Here is a 19,709-nt window from a genome sequence, read left to right on the forward strand (position 1 = left end):
GCTATTAAATTTTGTATGTATGTATGTTTGTTGCCAAATACGCATGAAATATTGACATATGGAGTGAAAAGAGAGAAATCGTTGAAAATTTAATAAGTCTATTTAAACCATATCAATAAAAAAACACATTCACTAAATTTTGAACTCGTATTTATTTATTATGTTTTATGTTTGGTATATCCTATGTAATTTAAGAATGTGATATGGCAAAGGACGAATTTGGATTTTATTCCTCTCAATTTTATATCATGACATACTATTTGGCACATGTATATGGGAAAGATTTGTTTTTCCAGGGGGAGGGGCTGAACTACAGAAATAGTACGGAAAAATCTGATTGAAATATTAATATCAAACAGTTCCTGGTAACGAACTGTTAGTACGGATCGATGTGGCTCAATAGTAACTCAAACTCTAAGAAACAGAGTCTTGATCCATCATAAAAGAGTCAAATTTTGATGCTTATTCAAAATATGTATTTACCAAATTTAATATTACCCTTCAAAAGTTACAAGTGTGAGAAAAATTCTCCCAATTTTTAAGAAAAAAGAGGGAAACATCTCCAAAACATCAAGTGATCATAATGAAAGTCACACCATCGTTTTCAACATATCAGAGAACCCGACTGTCGAGATTTCAAGCTCCTACATGTAGAAATGTGGAGTTTTGTTGTTGTTTTTTTTGCCAGAAGAAAGATCACGGAAGTGTGTTTATGTATTTTTAATTTTTATCCCGGGGTGATCATATCGAACTTGTAATCCTAGAAGACTGGGAGAGGCCTTATTGGATCATACATCAAAAGTTCTAGTGCCCTATATAAGTGACCAAAAATATTAGAGGGCATCTAGCCTCCCTCTTAGCCCCCTTTTTTTCCAAAGTTGCCCGACCGAAGTTTTGAGACAACTATTTCTTTTAGCATAGATGAAATATCCAATAACTACGCCCTCTGGGGTAACTTGACCCCTACAGCCCCTGGGGAAAGGTCTGTAAGCTATGAAGATGACTTTTGACCCCCCTCTCCCACAGTTCTAGGGGGAAGGGCTGTAAGAAATGAACTTTGCCCATTGTTGACATATAGTGATTATTGGGAAGTATTCTGACATTTTTCTGGGGAGGATTTTCTGGCGGGGAAAGGTGGGGTTATATAAAAGCATATTTCCATGAAGGAAATTTTCGTAGGGAAAGGGAATTTTCCATGGAAGGAGAGCCGGATTTCCTGGTATTGTTCAAAAACTATCAGAAATTTAATTACTAAAACAGTTTTTTCAAATGAAAGTAAGGAGCAACATTACTTAAAACGAACAGAAATCATAACGTATATGAGGGAGTTGCCCCTCTTTTTAATAATCCACTCTTTACGCTAACTAAAGGACCCTTTTGTTTCAGTAGTTATTCTTAAATAATTGTTACAAAAGTCAAATTTTAGTGTAATGAGCGAGGTTTTGAGGAGGGGGCAGCCCCCTATATACGTAATATTTTCTGTTTGTGTTAAGTTTTTATGTTGCTCCTTAATTTCAGTCGAAAAACTTATTTTTTATTAAATACATATGCAGGAATAATAGTAACAGACGGGCGAGAAGGCTTACTTTTTTCTAAGCTTCTGTCTTTCTCAGCTATTAACCATAAAGTTTAATAATTAGAATTTGGCACTCAATTCTAGCTTCTGGATAGACTTGGCACTGACTGTGTATTTGCTTGTGCTAATATTAATGGAAAACGAACATGACCTTTGTTATCCAGCTCACAATTAATGCTCTTTAATCCGTTTAAGGATGACGTGGATCTATTTATCATCGTATGGTAGAACTATTTGAATTTCATTTTAATCTGATTATAAGTTGTTTTGATTCTGTTTGCGATCTTTGTCTTGATTTATATGTGGTACGTGTTGAGCAAATTTATTAATATTGTGTTTTTGGACATAAACTTAATTTTGTAATGTATTTCTAATAGATAGTTACTGTCACACAGTTGGTGTGAGATCATTTCAACTCATATATACCTTTGAATATTGGCCAACATTCGTGTTTTAAGCTAGTCATTATAGAATCCTCGGTTTTGTTCGCAGCTTCTTTCTAAAATAAATCCTATGCCCCCCCCCCTTCAAGAAAATTTTAAAGTCGCGGTAAAAAAAGCTGCGCTTTTTTAACCAACCCAAGTAAAGGTTTCAAAGTTTTTAAATAATCTGCTTTTTATTCAGCTGCTGGTCAGATCCCACCCAGTATGATTATGGAGCTACAGCCCCAGGCAGCCCCTGTTCAAGTCGTCGGCTCAACAGTAACTCGTCAAGCGAGACGCCTCTATGTTGGCAATATCCCTTTTGGTGTGTCTGAAGATGAGATGATGGAATTTTTCAACCAGCAGATGCATCTTAGTGGTCTTGCCCAAGCTGCGGGTAATCCCATCCTGGCATGTCAGATTAATCTTGACAAGAATTTCGCTTTCTTAGAGGTAACTATCAATTTTAATTCATTTGACAAACATTAATTTCTTATTTAAAATCAGTTGAATTAAAATCTAGATTAATTAGTTTAATTTAGTTTATACTAATTAAATGTAAATGAATTTGATTAAATTTTCTATTTAATTTTCAAATGTACACGAATTGTTCTATCTCACGTTTTCTCGGAAAACTTACTGTCCCCTCTATTCTGGTTTGCAACCCCCTTCCCTCCTAAGAAAAGTTAGGGAAATAAATTTTTGAATCAAGTGACTAGTTGCACGGTTGAGCAGTTTTGACTTTAGTACCTTTTTTTAAACTGTCCAATTATTTATCTGGGATTTTTAAGCAAAGAATAAATCTTTGCCTCTATAGTGGATACTATCTAGGAATAAGGTTTGATTTTTATTTTGTTAAAAATGGGGGGAAAAAATTCACTGATCTTGTAATGTTGCGAATAGAAAATGTCAATATTTGGACGTTTATCGTCATTCAACGTTTTCAACTTCAGTTCCAATCCGGTAAGACATTGTCAATAAAAAATTTTGTTCTTCAGTGGGTTTATTGATCATCATTGTGAATGAAAATAGCTTGTGGGTCGAATTAAGCGAGAAATTTCAAGGAAGAATATAATGGGGAACTTTTTTTTGTTTCTGTAGTTTTAGAAGAAAAAAATATTACTTTTCCTTGAAGGTGGTTTTATTTATTATTACTTTGGCCTATTCTCTTAAATAAGATAGGAAAATATTTTTATTTATAATCTACCCCTTTCCCCACCCCCTCCCCCATAGGATAATGAACAAGTTTGTTTGTGCAAAGCTGAAACTTTCAGAATTTGATTAAATATTGAAAAATTGCGTTAACAGTGGAAATTACCAGAATGAACGTGAGTCTAATAGAATATAACAAAGTAATGTTCGGCCAACTTGGACAATATTACCATTTTTCAAAAATATTGCCATTTTCTGTATTCGAAAATTTACGAGAGTAAAATATTCCCAGGAGGGAGTTTTGCAAATATTTTAAATTAAAAAATACGACCGTTATTAATACGCTGGTGGAAATTTAATACTGGAAGTGTTCTGTATCTAGGCTGATGTCTTGTCTTTGGCCGATGCGGAATATCGATTGGTTAAAACAAAATTTACACGCATATGACTACTGTGCCCTTTTGGCGTGATAGCAGAACTAAGAACAGCAATGTTTTTTTTGTTTGTTTTTTTTTTTGCGAATAACTTCATGATTTGGTTTAGCATGAAGTCCAAATGGATTTAGACTAAAGTTGGCCATCCAAAAAATTGTTTCGTGCTTAATGCCCAAAATATTTGTCTCTCTTTGATGTTAATTGGTTAGGCGACAGAAGTTATGATTTATTAAGAGATTATCTGTTCTGTTTTATGATTTTGTGCTTTTCAGTTCCGATCTATTGATGAAACGAGTCAAGCTATGGCATTTGACGGTATTAATTTCAAAGGACAAAGTTTAAAAATACGACGTCCTCATGACTACCAACCTTTACCAGGAATAACTGAAAATTCAAACCCGTCTGTCCCTGGTAAGGTTTACTTTTCCATTGATTTATGTTCCTTGTCGTAAGTAAGTTGGTTAAAAAGTCAATTATGTTGGGTGAACGGGATATCTTTAACGCAACAGCAATTTAACTGGGAATAACAAAAGTTCAGGCCTATCTGTCCGTATTAAGGTTTACCTTTCCCTTGATTTGTTTATTGATCGAAAAAAATTACGTATGGTAGGCTTTCAACTTTATTAGAGGAGTCATAATAGCTTTTACCAATTTATTAGAGGGGGATTGTAATGGAAAGCCTCGTGGCCACCGCTATTGTAATGTATTGGCCACCACTGGTGCCACTATCACATCTGGGGCCAACGTTGTGGTTTCGTTAAGTATGGTAATGTGATCGAACGATCAAAATGGCCAAAGTATCGGCCAAGGGTGCCACCACCTGGGTCACCACTAGTATCTCTAGCTATCTCTTTGAAGGGTAAGCAAACCCCCTATCAATATACTAATGAGGCTATTCCTCCCAAACTATTTCCTACCCTGCCTGGATTCGGGGAAAATAATCTTACGTGGTTGTAGAAATAACTCACTTGTATTCTTCCAAAGGTCAATTCACAAAAAAAAAAAACAACACATGTATAAGCTTTGAAAACAGACTTCCTAAACGGATTCTCAATACAGACTCTCAAAGCAGACCAAAAACATAATATTTTAACACCTAAAAGAATTTTGACAGTTGGGGGGTGGATCGTTGACAGTTGGGGTGTTACGTGTTACCATCTAATGTATCAAGCTCTTCAATTGAATTTGCCTTACGCATATAATAAGAATCAATGGCCTGATCCAGTAAGACAGAAATAGATTTTAGCTTGAAAGTTTATTTGTTACAAAACTACTAGCTTAGCAACAGACTTTCACATGTAATTGAAAATTGTATTATAGTTAAATCTAAGTAAATTTAGTTACGAACAGGAAAATAGGTCATTTATCTGAAAAAAAAAGAAAGAAAAGGGGGTGGAACTCCAACAGGAGGCAATACAGCCTTTACACTCAGAGTCTTTACATTTGGTAATAGTTTTTTACTTTAGTTTAAACTAAAAATATTTTCTTTCATTTATCATTGGTATATGTTGAACGTGACTACCAGTCTTTACCAGGAATAACGAAAATTCTAACCCGTCCGTTCCTGGTAATGGTTAATTTTGCCTTGATTTAAAATTGTTTGTTTAAAAGACTAATGAGATCCAAAGAGAAATAAATTCAGAAGTCGAAATATCTTAAGCACAACTACCAGACTTTACTGGTAATTTTAGGAAATCGAAACCCTTCTATCCCTAATGAGGATTTTTTATATTCTCTAATATAATATTATTTAGTTGTAAAAACAATTGATAGTTTCCTAGTCTCGGTGGATTGCGATAAAAAGGTTAAAATATCAGGGTAGAGTGCAGAGGACTAATGGAGGCGAAATACTTTTTCTTATTCAAAATAACTACGGATATGACTTTAAAATTGACAGAAATGAAAAACAAGTCAGTTTAAACTAAAGAGCAATGTCAATGCCTCCCGCTCCCCCTTCCTCTATATATATGAAAGTCTATCTTATTTATAATAACGATGCTTTGTTAGTCGCTTAAGTGCTTCAGGTATGAATGCTGTGACACATGTGAAATTCAGGGAAAAATTTATGTCACAGTACTTCTAGAATAGAAAGCTCAATTGGTTGTATTTGATTTGAACAATAATATTTTCTGTTCTTTCTGTATTCTACTCTGTTTTTATATGTTGTGCTCTTTTTTAAGCATATGGAATTTTGGAATTTTCCAAAATTTTCCATTGGAATTTTTAAGCATATTTTTGAAAGCATATGGAATTAAAGAACCTGTAAGAATAGAAACAGAAACAGATAAAAAACAAAGAGAATAAATATTAGTTAAAAAACGATGCTTACCGCTCCCCCTCCCTCTATATATATGTAAGTCTATCTTATTTATAATAACGATGCTTTGTTAGTCGCTTAAGTGCTTCAGGTATGAATGCTGTGACACATGTGAAATTCAGGGAAAATTTATGTCACAGTACTTCTAGAATAGAAAACTCAATTGGTTATATTTGATTTTTAAAAAATCAAATCTTAAATATTTTCTGTTCTTTCTGTATTCTACTCTGTTTTTATATGTTGTGCTCTTTTTTTAGGTGTGGTGAGCACTGTTGTTCCAGATTCGCCCAACAAAGTTTTCGTTGGTGGACTCCCAAATTATCTAAACGAAGATCAGGTAAAATGACTTATTAATTGTTCTAATATAAATTTATGGACTATATCTTGTTTGTCAGATTTATGAAAATTTGTTGACTCAATCTTTGAGTCCATTAGAAAAGCTTATTTAAAGAGGTTTTTGGTTCGTTTTTTTACTCCCTTGAGATCCATTTGATAGGTGTAATGGGTCTTTTTAAGTAAAGAAAAAGATCATTCTTTTTCCATGAGCGACTTTTGTAAGCTATAAAGAAGCTGGATTCAGTTTTCATATTAAAATATGAACTGAAGCATATGGAATTAAAGAACCTGTAAGAATAGAAACAGAAACAGATAAAAACAAAGAGAATAAATATTAGTTAAAAGGAAAACTTTAAAAAAATATAAGAGATAAAGTAATAGAAATTAGCTGTTAGAAAAATACAGAATTCCAAACGTGAAACAATAAAACAACTAGATCTTAAACTGTGACACAAAAGAACTCCTAAACCTACCGAATAAAATTCCTCTGAAATGCTCCAGTGAAAATTTAGATCAGTGGGCAATGTTAGACAGTTGGGGGGAGGGGGGAATGGTTAAGTTGGAGAATTGGTTCTCGCAGGATTTTGAACCTCTGAGAAAATTTCCGAAGTGTGTTAGTGGTAATAAGGTCGTTCGTTTTTGGCCAGCAGCATCAATTTTTCTTGGAGACAACTATACTCTTATAGATAGCTATACCTTCTTAAGCTGTTAGTTGTCAGATGTTTTTAGTTTATTTTTTGCCGATTTTTCACCCACGCTTCTTTTTTTTATTTGGTATCCTTCACTGCTAAAACTAAATAACCATTATTGAGTTTTTCATGAAAAATTCAATTCACGATTTACCTTATCTTAAGATACAAAGACTTGGCTGTTTAAGTTTCCAGTTAACCTTTTCAAGCAATCAAGTTCCATTTTCACTGTCCTTGGTACTTCAAATTAAAATTATAGTCAAGCTAAAATAAAGCAAAACAGAATTAAGGTAAAATAGTCGTAACTAAGCTTATAAAACGGAATATAAAGAATATAATGTTATGTTTTTGGGCAAAAGCTGTGGATGTTCAATTTGCCACTTTTATTTATAGTACTCCTAAAGCAATAACTGTTTAAAAGTTCCTCAACGGTCGTTATTTCGAAAGATTTGGGAACTGACGTCTCTTCGAATGGTATCCTTGTATACCGTAATTTTATCATATATTATATTATTTATCTTAGTACTGCGTATTATATAATTTATCTAATAGTAGATTTTTTTTTAATTTTCCGCTCTTTTGTGTTCATTTATTGCCAGTTAGCTTATTATATGTCTGATGGAATTTTAATACACACCCCGTGTAGCTAGTTTGGGTTCTTTTTTTTTATCTGGCAAGTACCAGTTGCGATGTATGTAAAAGTTTCAAGAAAAACAGTTATATTGCGGTGGTGATTTTTACACACTTTCGCAATCTTTCATTCTAAAAGTTATCCATAATTTCTGCTATATATCTTGAGTCTAGTGCTTTCTCATCTGAAATGTATTGACATTATTGGAGGTTGTTTGAAATACTGTTTCATAAAACAGATTGTCATTCCACTTGCGGATTTCATTAAGTATAATCTTCAATTCTCACTGTTTCAAAGGTAGCCATAATTGGTTAAATGTTCTTTTGTTATAACGTTCATTCGATTATGATGGTAACCATAATAGAAGTAATGCATAGTAGCAAAAAGTCCAATACTCTCCATTGAAGATTTTTGACACATCTAAAACCACACAAGCTAAGCTTCCTTTCATGACCCTCCTTAGCGCACACGTAACGACAGATGTTTCCTACGAAAAACCAAGTACCATCTGAAACTATGGCTCTGACGGTCTATTTAAATCCTGACCAGATCTGGTGACATTGGGGGGAGTTGGAGGGGGAACCAAAAATCTTGGAAAACGCTTAGAGTGGAGAGATCGGGATGAAACTTGGTGGGATAAAAGCAACATAATATGTCCCCTCCTTGTTCAAATTTCGCTCTCTGCATAGGTTGTTTAAAGGAGGGGCTAGGAGTGTTTTCCATCTCTTTCAATGAAGAATACATTAAAAATGCACCAAGGGAGGCAAATTAAAGATTCTCCCATTTGAATCTTCTTTAAAAGAACTCTTGTTTGTACCCTCCCCCATCCTATCAAAATTCATGGTGGTGCTCTACCTCAGCATGTGCGTCTTTTCATACATACATGGCTGTGTATATTTGTAAATTCTAATTCAGTTCACTTTATTTAAAAAAAAAAATAAAAAAATGCGACGGACAGGGCCGATTATTAGTTTTTGTTGTCATATACACACGAAAATCAGTCGACAAGTCAAAATTAACATACACAAATTTATAATATATACAATTAACAACAATAATACGGATTAAACAGTTGAACCGGCTTTAAACAACTTAACAAACGAGGGCACAAAACTTAGCTCATAGCGAGCATGTGACACAATCACAGGTTGAAGTTTCGGTACAGGCGGTGCAACGGACATGAATGGCCTGTTAATGTTGGGGCGGGAGGATATTCCGGTGTATAGGGCTGGACAGGATTTTATTACCAAAGGATAAGGCGAGTTTTAAACGGCGGGACTGAAGGGTTTGAAGTTGAAACTGATTAAGGAGGGATATGTACGGTACTTTTGGTGCTTTTGAGATTGCTAGGAGAGAACGGTATTGCACCCTCTCAAAGCGGTTCGACTGTTCCTCAGTCAGCTTGAAATGCCATACAGGGCAACAGTACTCGAGTGTGGAATGAATAAAATATAAATAGGTGCGTAAGAGGTGTGTGATTCCATGGTGAGCCAACAACTTCAGAGACCTGATGGCCAAATTAGCTTTTTTTTAACATGCCATCAACATGTTTGTTCCATTTGAGATCTGAAGTGATATGAATACCAAGCAGTTTAATTTCGGTCACGTGACTGGTGCTTGGAATAAGTGGGTTAAAAACTGGCGTAAATTTAAAAAAGAAATGGTTAAAATTACAGATTTGTCGAAGTTGACAGTCATTTTGTCCACCTTTGCCTCTATATCATTCATTAGTGAGCCTGCTCTGCTTGGGGTTTTTTTCGACAATATTCAATGAGTGACAGATCGTCGACATGCATCCAGCTTTCATCCAGTGTTGTCCAAATCATTTATCGTGACAAGAAACAAAAGTGGTCCCAAAAGGATACCTTGGGGAACTCCACAAAAAATAAATAGTTGGTTGGAATAAATGGATTTATATTTTGTCCGTTGACATCTACCAGAAAGAAAACAAGCAATTACGCACAAGGAATGAGTGTACACCTAGTCCAAGAAGTTTTTTACAAGAATATTGGGGCAGATTAAATCAAAAAAATTTCTTAGATATATTACAATAAGATTAATCCTGGAATATGGTTCATCGAGTTTTTGTAAAATACTGTCAATTATACGTACTAAGTAATGGAATGAAGACATGTTCGGCATATTTCGAAACTGCCGGGGATCAATTTTCTCCAGAATACGGTCTTTCAGCCATGTTGCAACAAAACTCTCATACTTTGCTGAAAATGGGTGTCATGGTGATCGGTCGGACACCCAAAAAACCATTGGGCACATCTTTTTTGGTATTGGTGTGATGAACCCATTTTTCCAAATTGATGAATACTCACCTGTTTTTGTCGCCTGATTAAAAAGGAGTGTTAGGGGGGCACTAAGATAATCTGGAAATGTTTTGATGAGATCGACGGGAATATCTGCAGGGGTAATGCTTGTTATTTTAAGCCTTTTTAATTAAAAAAACACCTGGGACTCTGATATTAAAGGGAAATCAAAGACTTGGGAGGAGGAGTGGGTACTTCCTCGCTCTGCAAAGGTGGGAGGGATTGCACAATGTTACCCAGATGTTTATTAAGGGAGTTGGCTGATACGACGTCTTCTTCATCAATGCCAAAGTCGACCCCTTTTTCCACCTTGCCTGTCATGATTTTGGTTCGGTTCTATCATTGGCTTGATTTGGACTCGTACAGATGATTAACTTCACGTTCTATACATTTGTTCGCGGGTTTTCGAGTGACCTTTCTTAGTTTGTTTTTCAACCTGTTGGCTTGTTGGTATATTACCATGACGGAAAAGCCATCTCTTTTCCATTAACATTTTCTTAACTTCCTGTGCAATATATTCTCGATCTGACGAGAAACGTTTTGTTGACTTCTCAAGAAAACAGGCCTTGTAATTTTGAAACAAAGTTTCTTGGAAAATAGTAGCTTTTTCATTACTACTTCTAGCATCTTGAAATTTTTCCCATTTCTCGCACCTTAACCATTGGCCAAAAGTCAGAATTCCCTCATCTGCAATTGGTCGACTGATACTTACAGTTGTAGTGTAATCAATCTTAATGGAATTGGTGGGGTTAAGTTCAAGAGAAAAGTGGTAACTTCCTCCAGTCGGAACCCCGGTGGTAGCTATGTTGTAAAATTCCTGCATATTTGTGGAAATCTGACGAGATGCTTCAGGCCGATTCCGGCGTCCAGGTGATTGAGCTTTAATTCATTGGCATCGCCCATCATGAAAGTTCCGCATGATGGTTATTTGCCCAGAACAAAGTCCGAACTGAGTTGCAGCTTTTCCCCGAATGCTTGGCGGTATTCATTCATCTGACCTGGTGAGTAATAATACTCGCAGAGAGCAATACCAGTGAATTTCCGGAGGAGACGTCATGGTTTTAGAATGACCCCCATTATTTCGTCGTATTCAGTTAAGAGGGACATCAAGTCTAGCTGCTCTTAAAATCTCATGGACATAAATAAGAACTCAGCCACCTTTTTCCCCCAGTAGGTGGTCATCAGGTAGCATTTTTATAAATTCATCAAAACCACCTATTTTCTGGAGTTCCGGGTTTTATTGATGAACTTCAGAAACCATAAGGACAGATGCCTTTGTTGCCTGAGATAGACTTTCTTACTCATCCACTTTATCAAAATTTAAACTTTCAGCATTTGCATAAATAAACCTAGGGAAAGAAAAGCTTCAGAATTATAAACTTTACCTTATTGGTTTTTGATGTTCTCGTTGTAGATATTTGTAGGTGGGCGTGGCTGTCATCAGGATTATCCACACCAATAAGGGGCTCAAATCTATTCAGTACTGGAACTGCGGCTGAAACGAGAGAAATTGTGTCCTCGCCAGTGGGGGCTGCGAGAGTGGACAGAAAGGGGGAGTTACGGGGATTTGAAACACTGTCGGGGGCCTCGGGGACGTTATCTTTTGTGGAGGACAGTAAAGTTGATGCTGCTGAGGTAGCAGATCCGGAAGAAACATTCCGACCGACTGAGAAGGTGCAACACAGGCTTGGTTTGTGGTTTGCTGATGTACGGGAGGGATTGTTGGTAAGGGGGGCCACGCAGGTCTGCGAGAGGTGTAATCGTGGTGTGTGTGTGTGTGAATTCTAACCTCCGTCTAGTTAATTTTGATGTCGGGCTCGGATTCATAGAAGCGTTTTCCTGTCGATTTGTATGACTGTAGCTACGTCTTTTTGATATACCGAATACGCATGCGCGAAAACACATTCTTTGTCAGTACATGTTAAAACACAACATAAACCAGCGTGGTCAAGATTATACTCATTATTACTGCATGTTTTCGAAATAAAACGCGGACATATACACAAAAAATCACACTTCTGTGTTTACAGAAACCACTTTCATTAAAATACCGACATACCGTGTTAAATTTGGAAGCCTCTTTCACATTCTTTATACTAGGCTGGTGTTTATTCTTTGGGCTTGGCGGAGGAAGGTCATTCTTATCACATTTCTCACATGAGCTTTTTCTCAGGAAACGGCACTTTTTCCTCTGACTGATAGGCTTCCAGCCTGAATTGTCGGTTGCATCAGTCGCACTAATTGCATGGTTTACTTGCACTTGGTCAGTAGCCTTGTGAACGCTTGCATCAGAAAAAAGATTTCAGCGCAATTCGCAATCGTAGGTAATTGCAACTTGACCTGGGCTCTGCAATGTGGTATTTACCACACTAAAAGTTGCTTCGGCTAGTGGGGGATCATTGCAATCCAGCTTACTATTATTTTGGATTGCGAGGTGTCGGAAACTCCTGAAAGTGGACCAGTCGATGTTTGAGTTTGGGAGTCGACCGCTGTATTAAAGGAAGAAAGTTGTCCGGTGGGGATACTGGCGGTTTTTTACAAGTTAATAATGAGGTATTCGTTGAGTTCAAGGTGATTTTCCAAAGTCTTACTGTGAGATCTTGCATCCGTCCGTATTATGGCAATTTCTGCCTGAGCTGCTGAGAGGTCCTTTTTGAGCGAGCTGGTTGTTCCCTGTAACACTGCGATCTCACTTCTAAATCACTTCGTGAAGTTATCAGTACTTGTTCACGGAGCTGCGCAATTATCGTGTCCTAAGCCTGAATTTCAATCCTCAAAGTGTCAATATCGTTCTTTAGCTTTCCGATTTCGCAGCAGAGTGAGGGTAGCATGTCTTCGTTATCACTGCTGAGCATAATTTGAGAGACGGAGTTGAGTGGGGCAGTGGTTTTGGTGTTGCCTTTTAGACGCTATATGGAAGTGGTCCCAGTGTCACAAGCGGTAGGTCGGTCAATAGCTGTTCCTCGTATATTATGACGAGTAGTCAGAAAGACGTGGTGTCGACTTGGCTGTCGGCTTAGCGAGCTTAGACGTACTTTGTCTGTTCAGTTTGGTCGTACACTCGATGCATAGCCATTGTACTGCGTACTCACTAAGGCTTAATCGTGTGCACCTATTAATACCGTCATGATACCGCCTGCCACAACCTGATTGGCGCTGGACGACGTTCGGCGTTACTAGCGATCGGCATTCGGGGCTGTAATGCTTCTGCTTATTCGACATCACAATTTCCGGTAAAGGGCTTAAACATAGACTCCTTTGGGCAGAATAAGTCCCAAAGGATACTCAATCAGTACAATCGTGGCAATACTGACCCTTCCGTAGTCACCAGGAAAACCAAGGTAAAGCCAATGTGCTCTTGGCTGGTTAACGAAAATTACTATTCGCAACTGTTCGCGTGGTTGAATTTTCCTGCAATCAGCATAGTTCGCTGTGGATGATGAGGAGGTTCAGTGGATAATAGCAAATGGCACAAAAAAAACTCTGACGCCACTGCGTGAAATGATTCTGGTGGGAATAAATGTCCTGAAGATCGTGGAATAAATCTTTCTTGCAACAGTAAAAGATTGTTCAGATTCCTGAATTGTAATTTGTACTCGTTTCTTGTTTATGACAATTTAAACAGCACCTTTGAAATAGGCACCAAATTAGCTAAACAGTGTTGTCGAATAACATCAATTGAAACAGATAGGTATTCTTAAAAGATTTATAACTATATATATATATATATGTTCAGAACCTAGGTCAGTAGATCTGTAGACACATATATTGGTCAATAAAAATATGCCAGGATTATACGTCACTAATCCCTATTGCGAAATTTTTGTTTTCTTCACTACAAGTTACGGAATTATTAATGTCCATACATTATCTGATTTTGATGTTATACTTTGAACTCTGACTTGAAACTGAAAAATTCTGTTTGTCACAACCTTTCAAAAACTATCGGTAACAGTTGTAAGGAAAAGAAAAGAAAATATACACTGTTACACTAATTCTAGACATTAAAACAAAGTAAGAGACGTCTTTTTTAATAGGCATAACCAGAGTGACGGATCATGCAGATACTCAATACTATTGTAGTGATAAACCTCTCATTTCGTTGGTTAACATTTATCTTCGCCCATGTCTTCCTTAATGGAAGGCAAATGAGTGCCTTTTCTTTTATGAACATTTTAATTCCTTATTTTGTTTGTCTAAATTGTTTTTATTAACGAAATCACCTTGCAGCTATTACTTTGAGAGGAAAAGAATGATCTTATTTAGTTTGGACCTTTTTTTTGTTCTTTTTCTTTAAATTTAAGTTTTTACTGCTTTGTTTCCTTTGTACCTTTGCTATTCATAACACTTACCACAAAGAAAATTATCAAAAAGAACCAATAGAATTTGGCCAACATACTAGAAAAACAAAACTACGTCTTAACCAATATTTGAAAATCATAAGGTGCGCAAATCAGCATGTAAATAAAACTCGTATATATAAAAATTGTAGTGGTCAAAGGATGCCGAAAATTCACATCAACTAATCATTCAAGCTAAGTTTGTATGAAGAAATCATCTAATACCATCCACAGGAAAGAGTGCATGTTTTTTTTTATTATGTGAAACAAGAATATTAATAATGGATTTTTTTTTATAGTTTAGACGGCTTCGCTTTATAACTGTTCTGCCATTTTTAAGCTACGCTTGTTTTTATTTCGTATTTCAGGAAACTAAAGGGTCTGTATTTTTCAGGTTCCTAGGTACGAGTGCCTGAACCTCGACCAACACCAGAACAAGGGTTTTCAGCCCAGATGGTTGGGTTGGGTGGGAATGGGTTTCTTTTTCAGCTCTGGGTCTTGAGAATCGAAGGCTGGGGTTTTTCTTTTTCAGCTCTGGATGAATAAAGGTCACTTAGATATCTTCCCTTACCCCAGGGAGGATTTTTTAAGGCCGAATCTATTTTGTTTTAGCTTTATTAGGTTCTGAAACTTGAGCGACTGCTTGATTTAAGAAGGCAAGTTTTGCTTAAATTCAGCTATTCCTAATGATTTTTTTCTGTATTCAGCTTTGTATATTAAAATTCTAATTTTAGGGTTTTAATTCTAAAATTCAAGTTTTATATCTCGTAGTATTTCATTCTTTAAACATTTTTCTATTATTATCTTCTTTTTTTGCAAGAATATGAAGTGATTCAGATTTTAGACCGTTTGAGACAATAATTGCTTATAGCATATATTAAAAAAATACAGTTTGAATTTTGAAAATTTAATTCTAAAATAAACTATTTGCACTTTGTTCAAAACTATGAGATTTATAATTCAAAATCGAAAATTTTAAAAGCTTTAACGTGGGCCGTTTATTTAGTACAGGCTCAGAGCTCTCTGATTCCTACTTGTTTCTCATTCCGAGAAAAAAGAAATTGTTAAGTCAGTGCTATAAAATAATAACTCCTGCTCTATTCCAGTTCTATTCTAGTGCTGATCTAGTGATGAATGGATGGACTAATCTGAATGGGAATTCTCGAATTTTTCACAGTTTCCATGGAAAGAGTGGCTGGAGTATTCGTTAAAAATTGATAGAGATTGTCCACATTTACCATCATGCCAAATCTCAATAGTTATTATTTCAGAAGTTTTTATAATAAAATTTAGGCTTTATTTAATAAATTAGATCAAATTGATAAAATTCAAGATGAGTGGCTTTTTGTAATTTTGGAAATTAGTTGAGTTAGCTAGGTGAATGAAACTTTCAGGAATTTCGGGAGGACAGTTCATATTTCTGTGATGAAATGGGGGAGGCGGGCTAGTAAATCCCATGAGGTACAATTTCAGGTTCACATTCTACAACTTATCGTGAGAGGTTTTTCAGGTCAATATTAAGGTGGGGCAATTCACCGCTAACTTATTTTTATTGTAAGGTGTGTACTTCGACTAAAGAATACTTTGGGCTTGGTGGTCAATTATACAAGTAACCCGTTTTGTACCAGAGGCTTCGTAGGTGTACTTCTTTGTCTCACACATTTGTCAACTCTGCCTAATATGTGTCAATAGGCTGATTGCAATAATTTTTTGTTATTTTTGGCGTTTATTAGCCCATTGAGTGCTTCAAAAGCAATAGCTGTAAGTTGTTTTTTTTCACAGATAGAAATTCCTTGGAATATCTATCTATTAGTGCAAGCTAACAATAATATTGCTTAGTTTCAAAAGTACTATGGGTTTTATTTTTATTTTTGTTGACAGAAGTTCATTGTTATGTTTGAATCATGTTCAGTGGAGCACAATAATTATGTTTCTTCAGTTAGTTATGTCAATTAATTGCAAGCACTGTTGAATCCAGGGTTAATCCTGACTTATAAGGTTTAAAAAGACTTAATGTTCCCTAAATTAAAAAATCCTAATATTGCTTAAAATACTCATTATGTCATTGAAATTGTGCTTTTAAAACCTATAGTGAAAAGAAAGTAGATGGTCAAAGTGAAAGAGTAGAAAGGAACATATAAATTAGATTCTTGATCTGATCCTGTAAGTATCGTAGAGCTAGTTGAAGAATAACAGATTGACAAAGATTATCCTTGTCGGCCAACTGTCTAGGACCAAACAAAAAGCGGGGTGTTCCCGAATGGAATGCGAGGAAATCGCAAGGAAAGATTTAAGGGAAATGAGAATTTTTTGGGACGGCGTAAATAGGGAGGCTTTGGGTAGATTGGGATGGAGGAGTAGCGTGTGTAGATGTGCCGGCCTCGGTGCTGCAATGAGTTGTTAGTAGCAGTATTAGCTAAATCAAACTACTTTCCTCGGTAGCAAAAACCCAATCATCTAGAATTTTATTCATAAATTTTATAGGAAAAAATAATGATATTAGTATAAGTAACTTACGAAATAATAATTAGAGAGATTTGTGACACCGTGAACGATTTGTACAAACTTTCTGAAATTATTCCTGACGCCAAAATTCTCACAGCATTTTCTGTTAATGAGTACAGATAATTGCTAGATTGGTGCCAAATTTAAGTTGAATACATCTAATTTTAGTTCAACTATTAGGTCCGACTGTTCTTTCTAACTCGTTTTCATTTATAGGTTAAAGAACTTTTGATGTCGTTCGGTCAGTTAAAGGCGTTTAACTTGGTGAAGGATTCAGCAACTGGTTTGTCTAAAGGATATGCCTTCTGTGAATATATTGACACTATAATAACAGATCAGGTACAGTTGTTTTTTTTTCCTGTAAACAAGGCCTTATCCAGGCTGTTGTTACTGGGTTCGAACCCTGCCCTCCTCAAAAAGTTTTCTGACTTGTAAAAAAGTAATAAAAAGACATATAAACAAATTTTGTTGCGTTTAGTAATTTTTTCATACCTTCCCACTCCCGAACAAAAATCCTGGCTACTGATGTCACAGATCGTTTAGCATTGCGAAATAGATAAAGTGGACAATGCAACTAAAAAAAAATGCTGTCAAAAGTTGGGGAGATGTAACTGAATTAACGTAATTTACTCATAAAATATGAAGGTCAAAGCAATCGATCTGAGTCAAAATCAAATTTGCTTGTTAAAGTGTGTTACGACAGAGTGTTACTGAGTGTGTCAAGTGTGTTACTGAGGATTTAACTCGGTCCCTGAGGTACTCAATATCCACGAGGCACGGAGAATATCCCAAGTTTCATTTGTTATGAACCCCAAGTTAAAAAAAAAACAACAACATGATTTTAAATAATAGTAAATTTTATTCTAAATAATATAAGATTCATTTTTGAACAACGTATGTCACAATCCCAAAAATGCCGAATATGTACTTCAAAGCCAATAAATAGCAAACAAATTTCAATATATTAGAAATAGTTAAGAGTGTTAAAAAGTATAAACAATAATTCTGAGAAATAAAAGACAGTTTTGTCAGGTGGGTAAAATAAAAAATACTATTTATTAAAATGGATATAAAAAGAGAGCTCAAAAAACAAAACAAACGTTTTGTAATGGGTGTTAAAAAAGGAGGAGGGAGAGTAGATTCACTTCATCTTTAATATATTCAGGTTTTTTATATGATTTCAAAAAGATCCCTGAGAGTGGCAGCCTTGTATGACAGTTTATTTAGTCTCAATTGAAGACATGAGGTGATTTGTGATATTTTTTCAAAGATCAAAAGTGGTTAGGATTTAACACACAAGACTCGTTGATAACGAAAGGAATTTGGTTATTTGTTGTCCACGGATTAAAATTGACATTATTCTCTTAAGTAATATTTCGTGTCAAAACAGCTTGGGACAATAAGCTAATGATTTGTGTTGAGAAGCTGTTGAAACGAAGTGGAAGTTAAACATAGGAAAGTGGATTACCTAAGAAACTTGGACCTAGAAGTTCTCTAAGTTCTGAATTTACATGTTCCCTCTAGGGGACTAGTAGCAAATGATTTTTGTTGGGAGACTGATAAAACCAAGTGAAAGTTAAACTTTGCTTTGACCTTGCTAAACCTTGCATTATCCTGCACCCTAAAATTCTCCTTAAAATGGAAAATCTCTCTCGCTCAGTTAGAGGTAGAAGTTCCCTAATTGCTTTACACAGTCCTTCAAATGGACTCACATTTTTCCTTACACAAAGGGAGGGGGGAGGATTAAAAAGAACAAGGTCAAAAGTTTCAATTGAGCATCCAAAAATAAATAAAAATTGATCATACGATCGGGAAAGCTACCGATGCTAATTTTATGACGAACGTTGGAAGACCCAGCAGGACACCTAGCTTGGCCGTACTTCATTGAGATCATCAATTCTTCAAACTAAATGGCTCCCAACCAGCTTTGGTGGATGGTAACACCAGGTCTGTCACGTATATGGGGAGGGGGGGGATTTTTTTGGTCACTCGTTAGAAAAAGAAGATGGTAAAACTGTTAGTTTGGTGCAGGGGGTCCTCTTGATGTTTTCATAATTGATGCGTCTGTAGTTAATGGGCCCAAGACTACATTTTTTTTTCTATTTTTTTTTTTTTTGTAGCGTTTCCAAACTTTTGAAGAAAGGATTTCATGTAGAACTGTTCTACAGCCCTAAATCCAATTTTGTGGCAAGATATATTGGCTTTTACTGCAGTTTGGCGGAATTATTTTCTCATCAAACGGAAAGTTTGACAGAAGAAAACAAATAATTAAGTTGACTTTAATACAAAGTTGTAGGACTAGGACAACCGTAACAAGTAATATGAAGTCTTGCAATTTTTAAGTGAGGGGTTCCTGATCTAATAGGATGCTCTACCACACCGCAAGTGTTTTTATCCAAAGGTTAAAGTAACTATGTTGTCTTAATTATTCAAACCAATGATTGTTCGGGTTTAACTGGACAAATTATTGAATAGTTGGGTAAAATTTGTGTATACATCTTTTGAAATATTAGACTGGTGCAGATGAAAAAAGAAAACGGGTTTTCTGTTCTTCTGTTTTTTTTTTTTTTTTTTTTTTTTTTTTTTTGTTTCTTTTGGAGAAAAAGGTTTCAATTTTATAGAGACCTTTAAAAATTGTCCCAAAAAAAGAAGGGATAATAAAGAAATAAAGGAAGTATCCAACTTTTAAAGTGGCTTTTAAAGCAACGCTTATGTCCGATCCTAAGAGTAACCATAATTTGCCGCTAGTTATATGAACAAGCAGACAAACTGAGGATTTTATTATAAGGGGACGAGGAAGTGCTCGACAAAGCACGGGATGTGACATATTACATAAAAAGTAGGGAACAAAATTTAAGATCAAGGCCCAAACCTTTTTGTCCTTTCTCCTGGATGAGTCAGCAATAACAGGAGCCCCCACCTAAAGCTAATGAGGTATGAAGAGAAGCTTTTTTAAAATAAATCTTTCTTATGTGTAAAAATAGAAATC

At 35.6% G+C, this 19,709-nt stretch overlaps 1 protein-coding gene across 1 annotated transcript in view; it reads left to right on the forward strand.

Moving 5' to 3' along the window:
• LOC136026102 (splicing factor U2AF 50 kDa subunit-like) overlaps positions 1 to 19,709 on the forward strand; it is a 42,917-nt gene that overhangs the window by 15,301 nt on the left and 7,907 nt on the right. The window contains exons 4-7 of the mRNA XM_065702384.1: positions 2,201 to 2,451; positions 3,857 to 3,995; positions 6,159 to 6,238; positions 16,937 to 17,059. Coding sequence (XP_065558456.1) covers positions 2,201 to 2,451; positions 3,857 to 3,995; positions 6,159 to 6,238; positions 16,937 to 17,059 — 593 coding nt within the window. The remainder of the gene's footprint in view (positions 1 to 2,200; positions 2,452 to 3,856; positions 3,996 to 6,158; positions 6,239 to 16,936; positions 17,060 to 19,709) is intronic.

The sequence above is a fragment of the Artemia franciscana genome, chromosome 4 (assembly GCF_032884065.1).
Source record: "Artemia franciscana chromosome 4, ASM3288406v1, whole genome shotgun sequence".
Lineage (NCBI taxonomy): Eukaryota > Metazoa > Arthropoda > Branchiopoda > Anostraca > Artemiidae > Artemia > Artemia franciscana.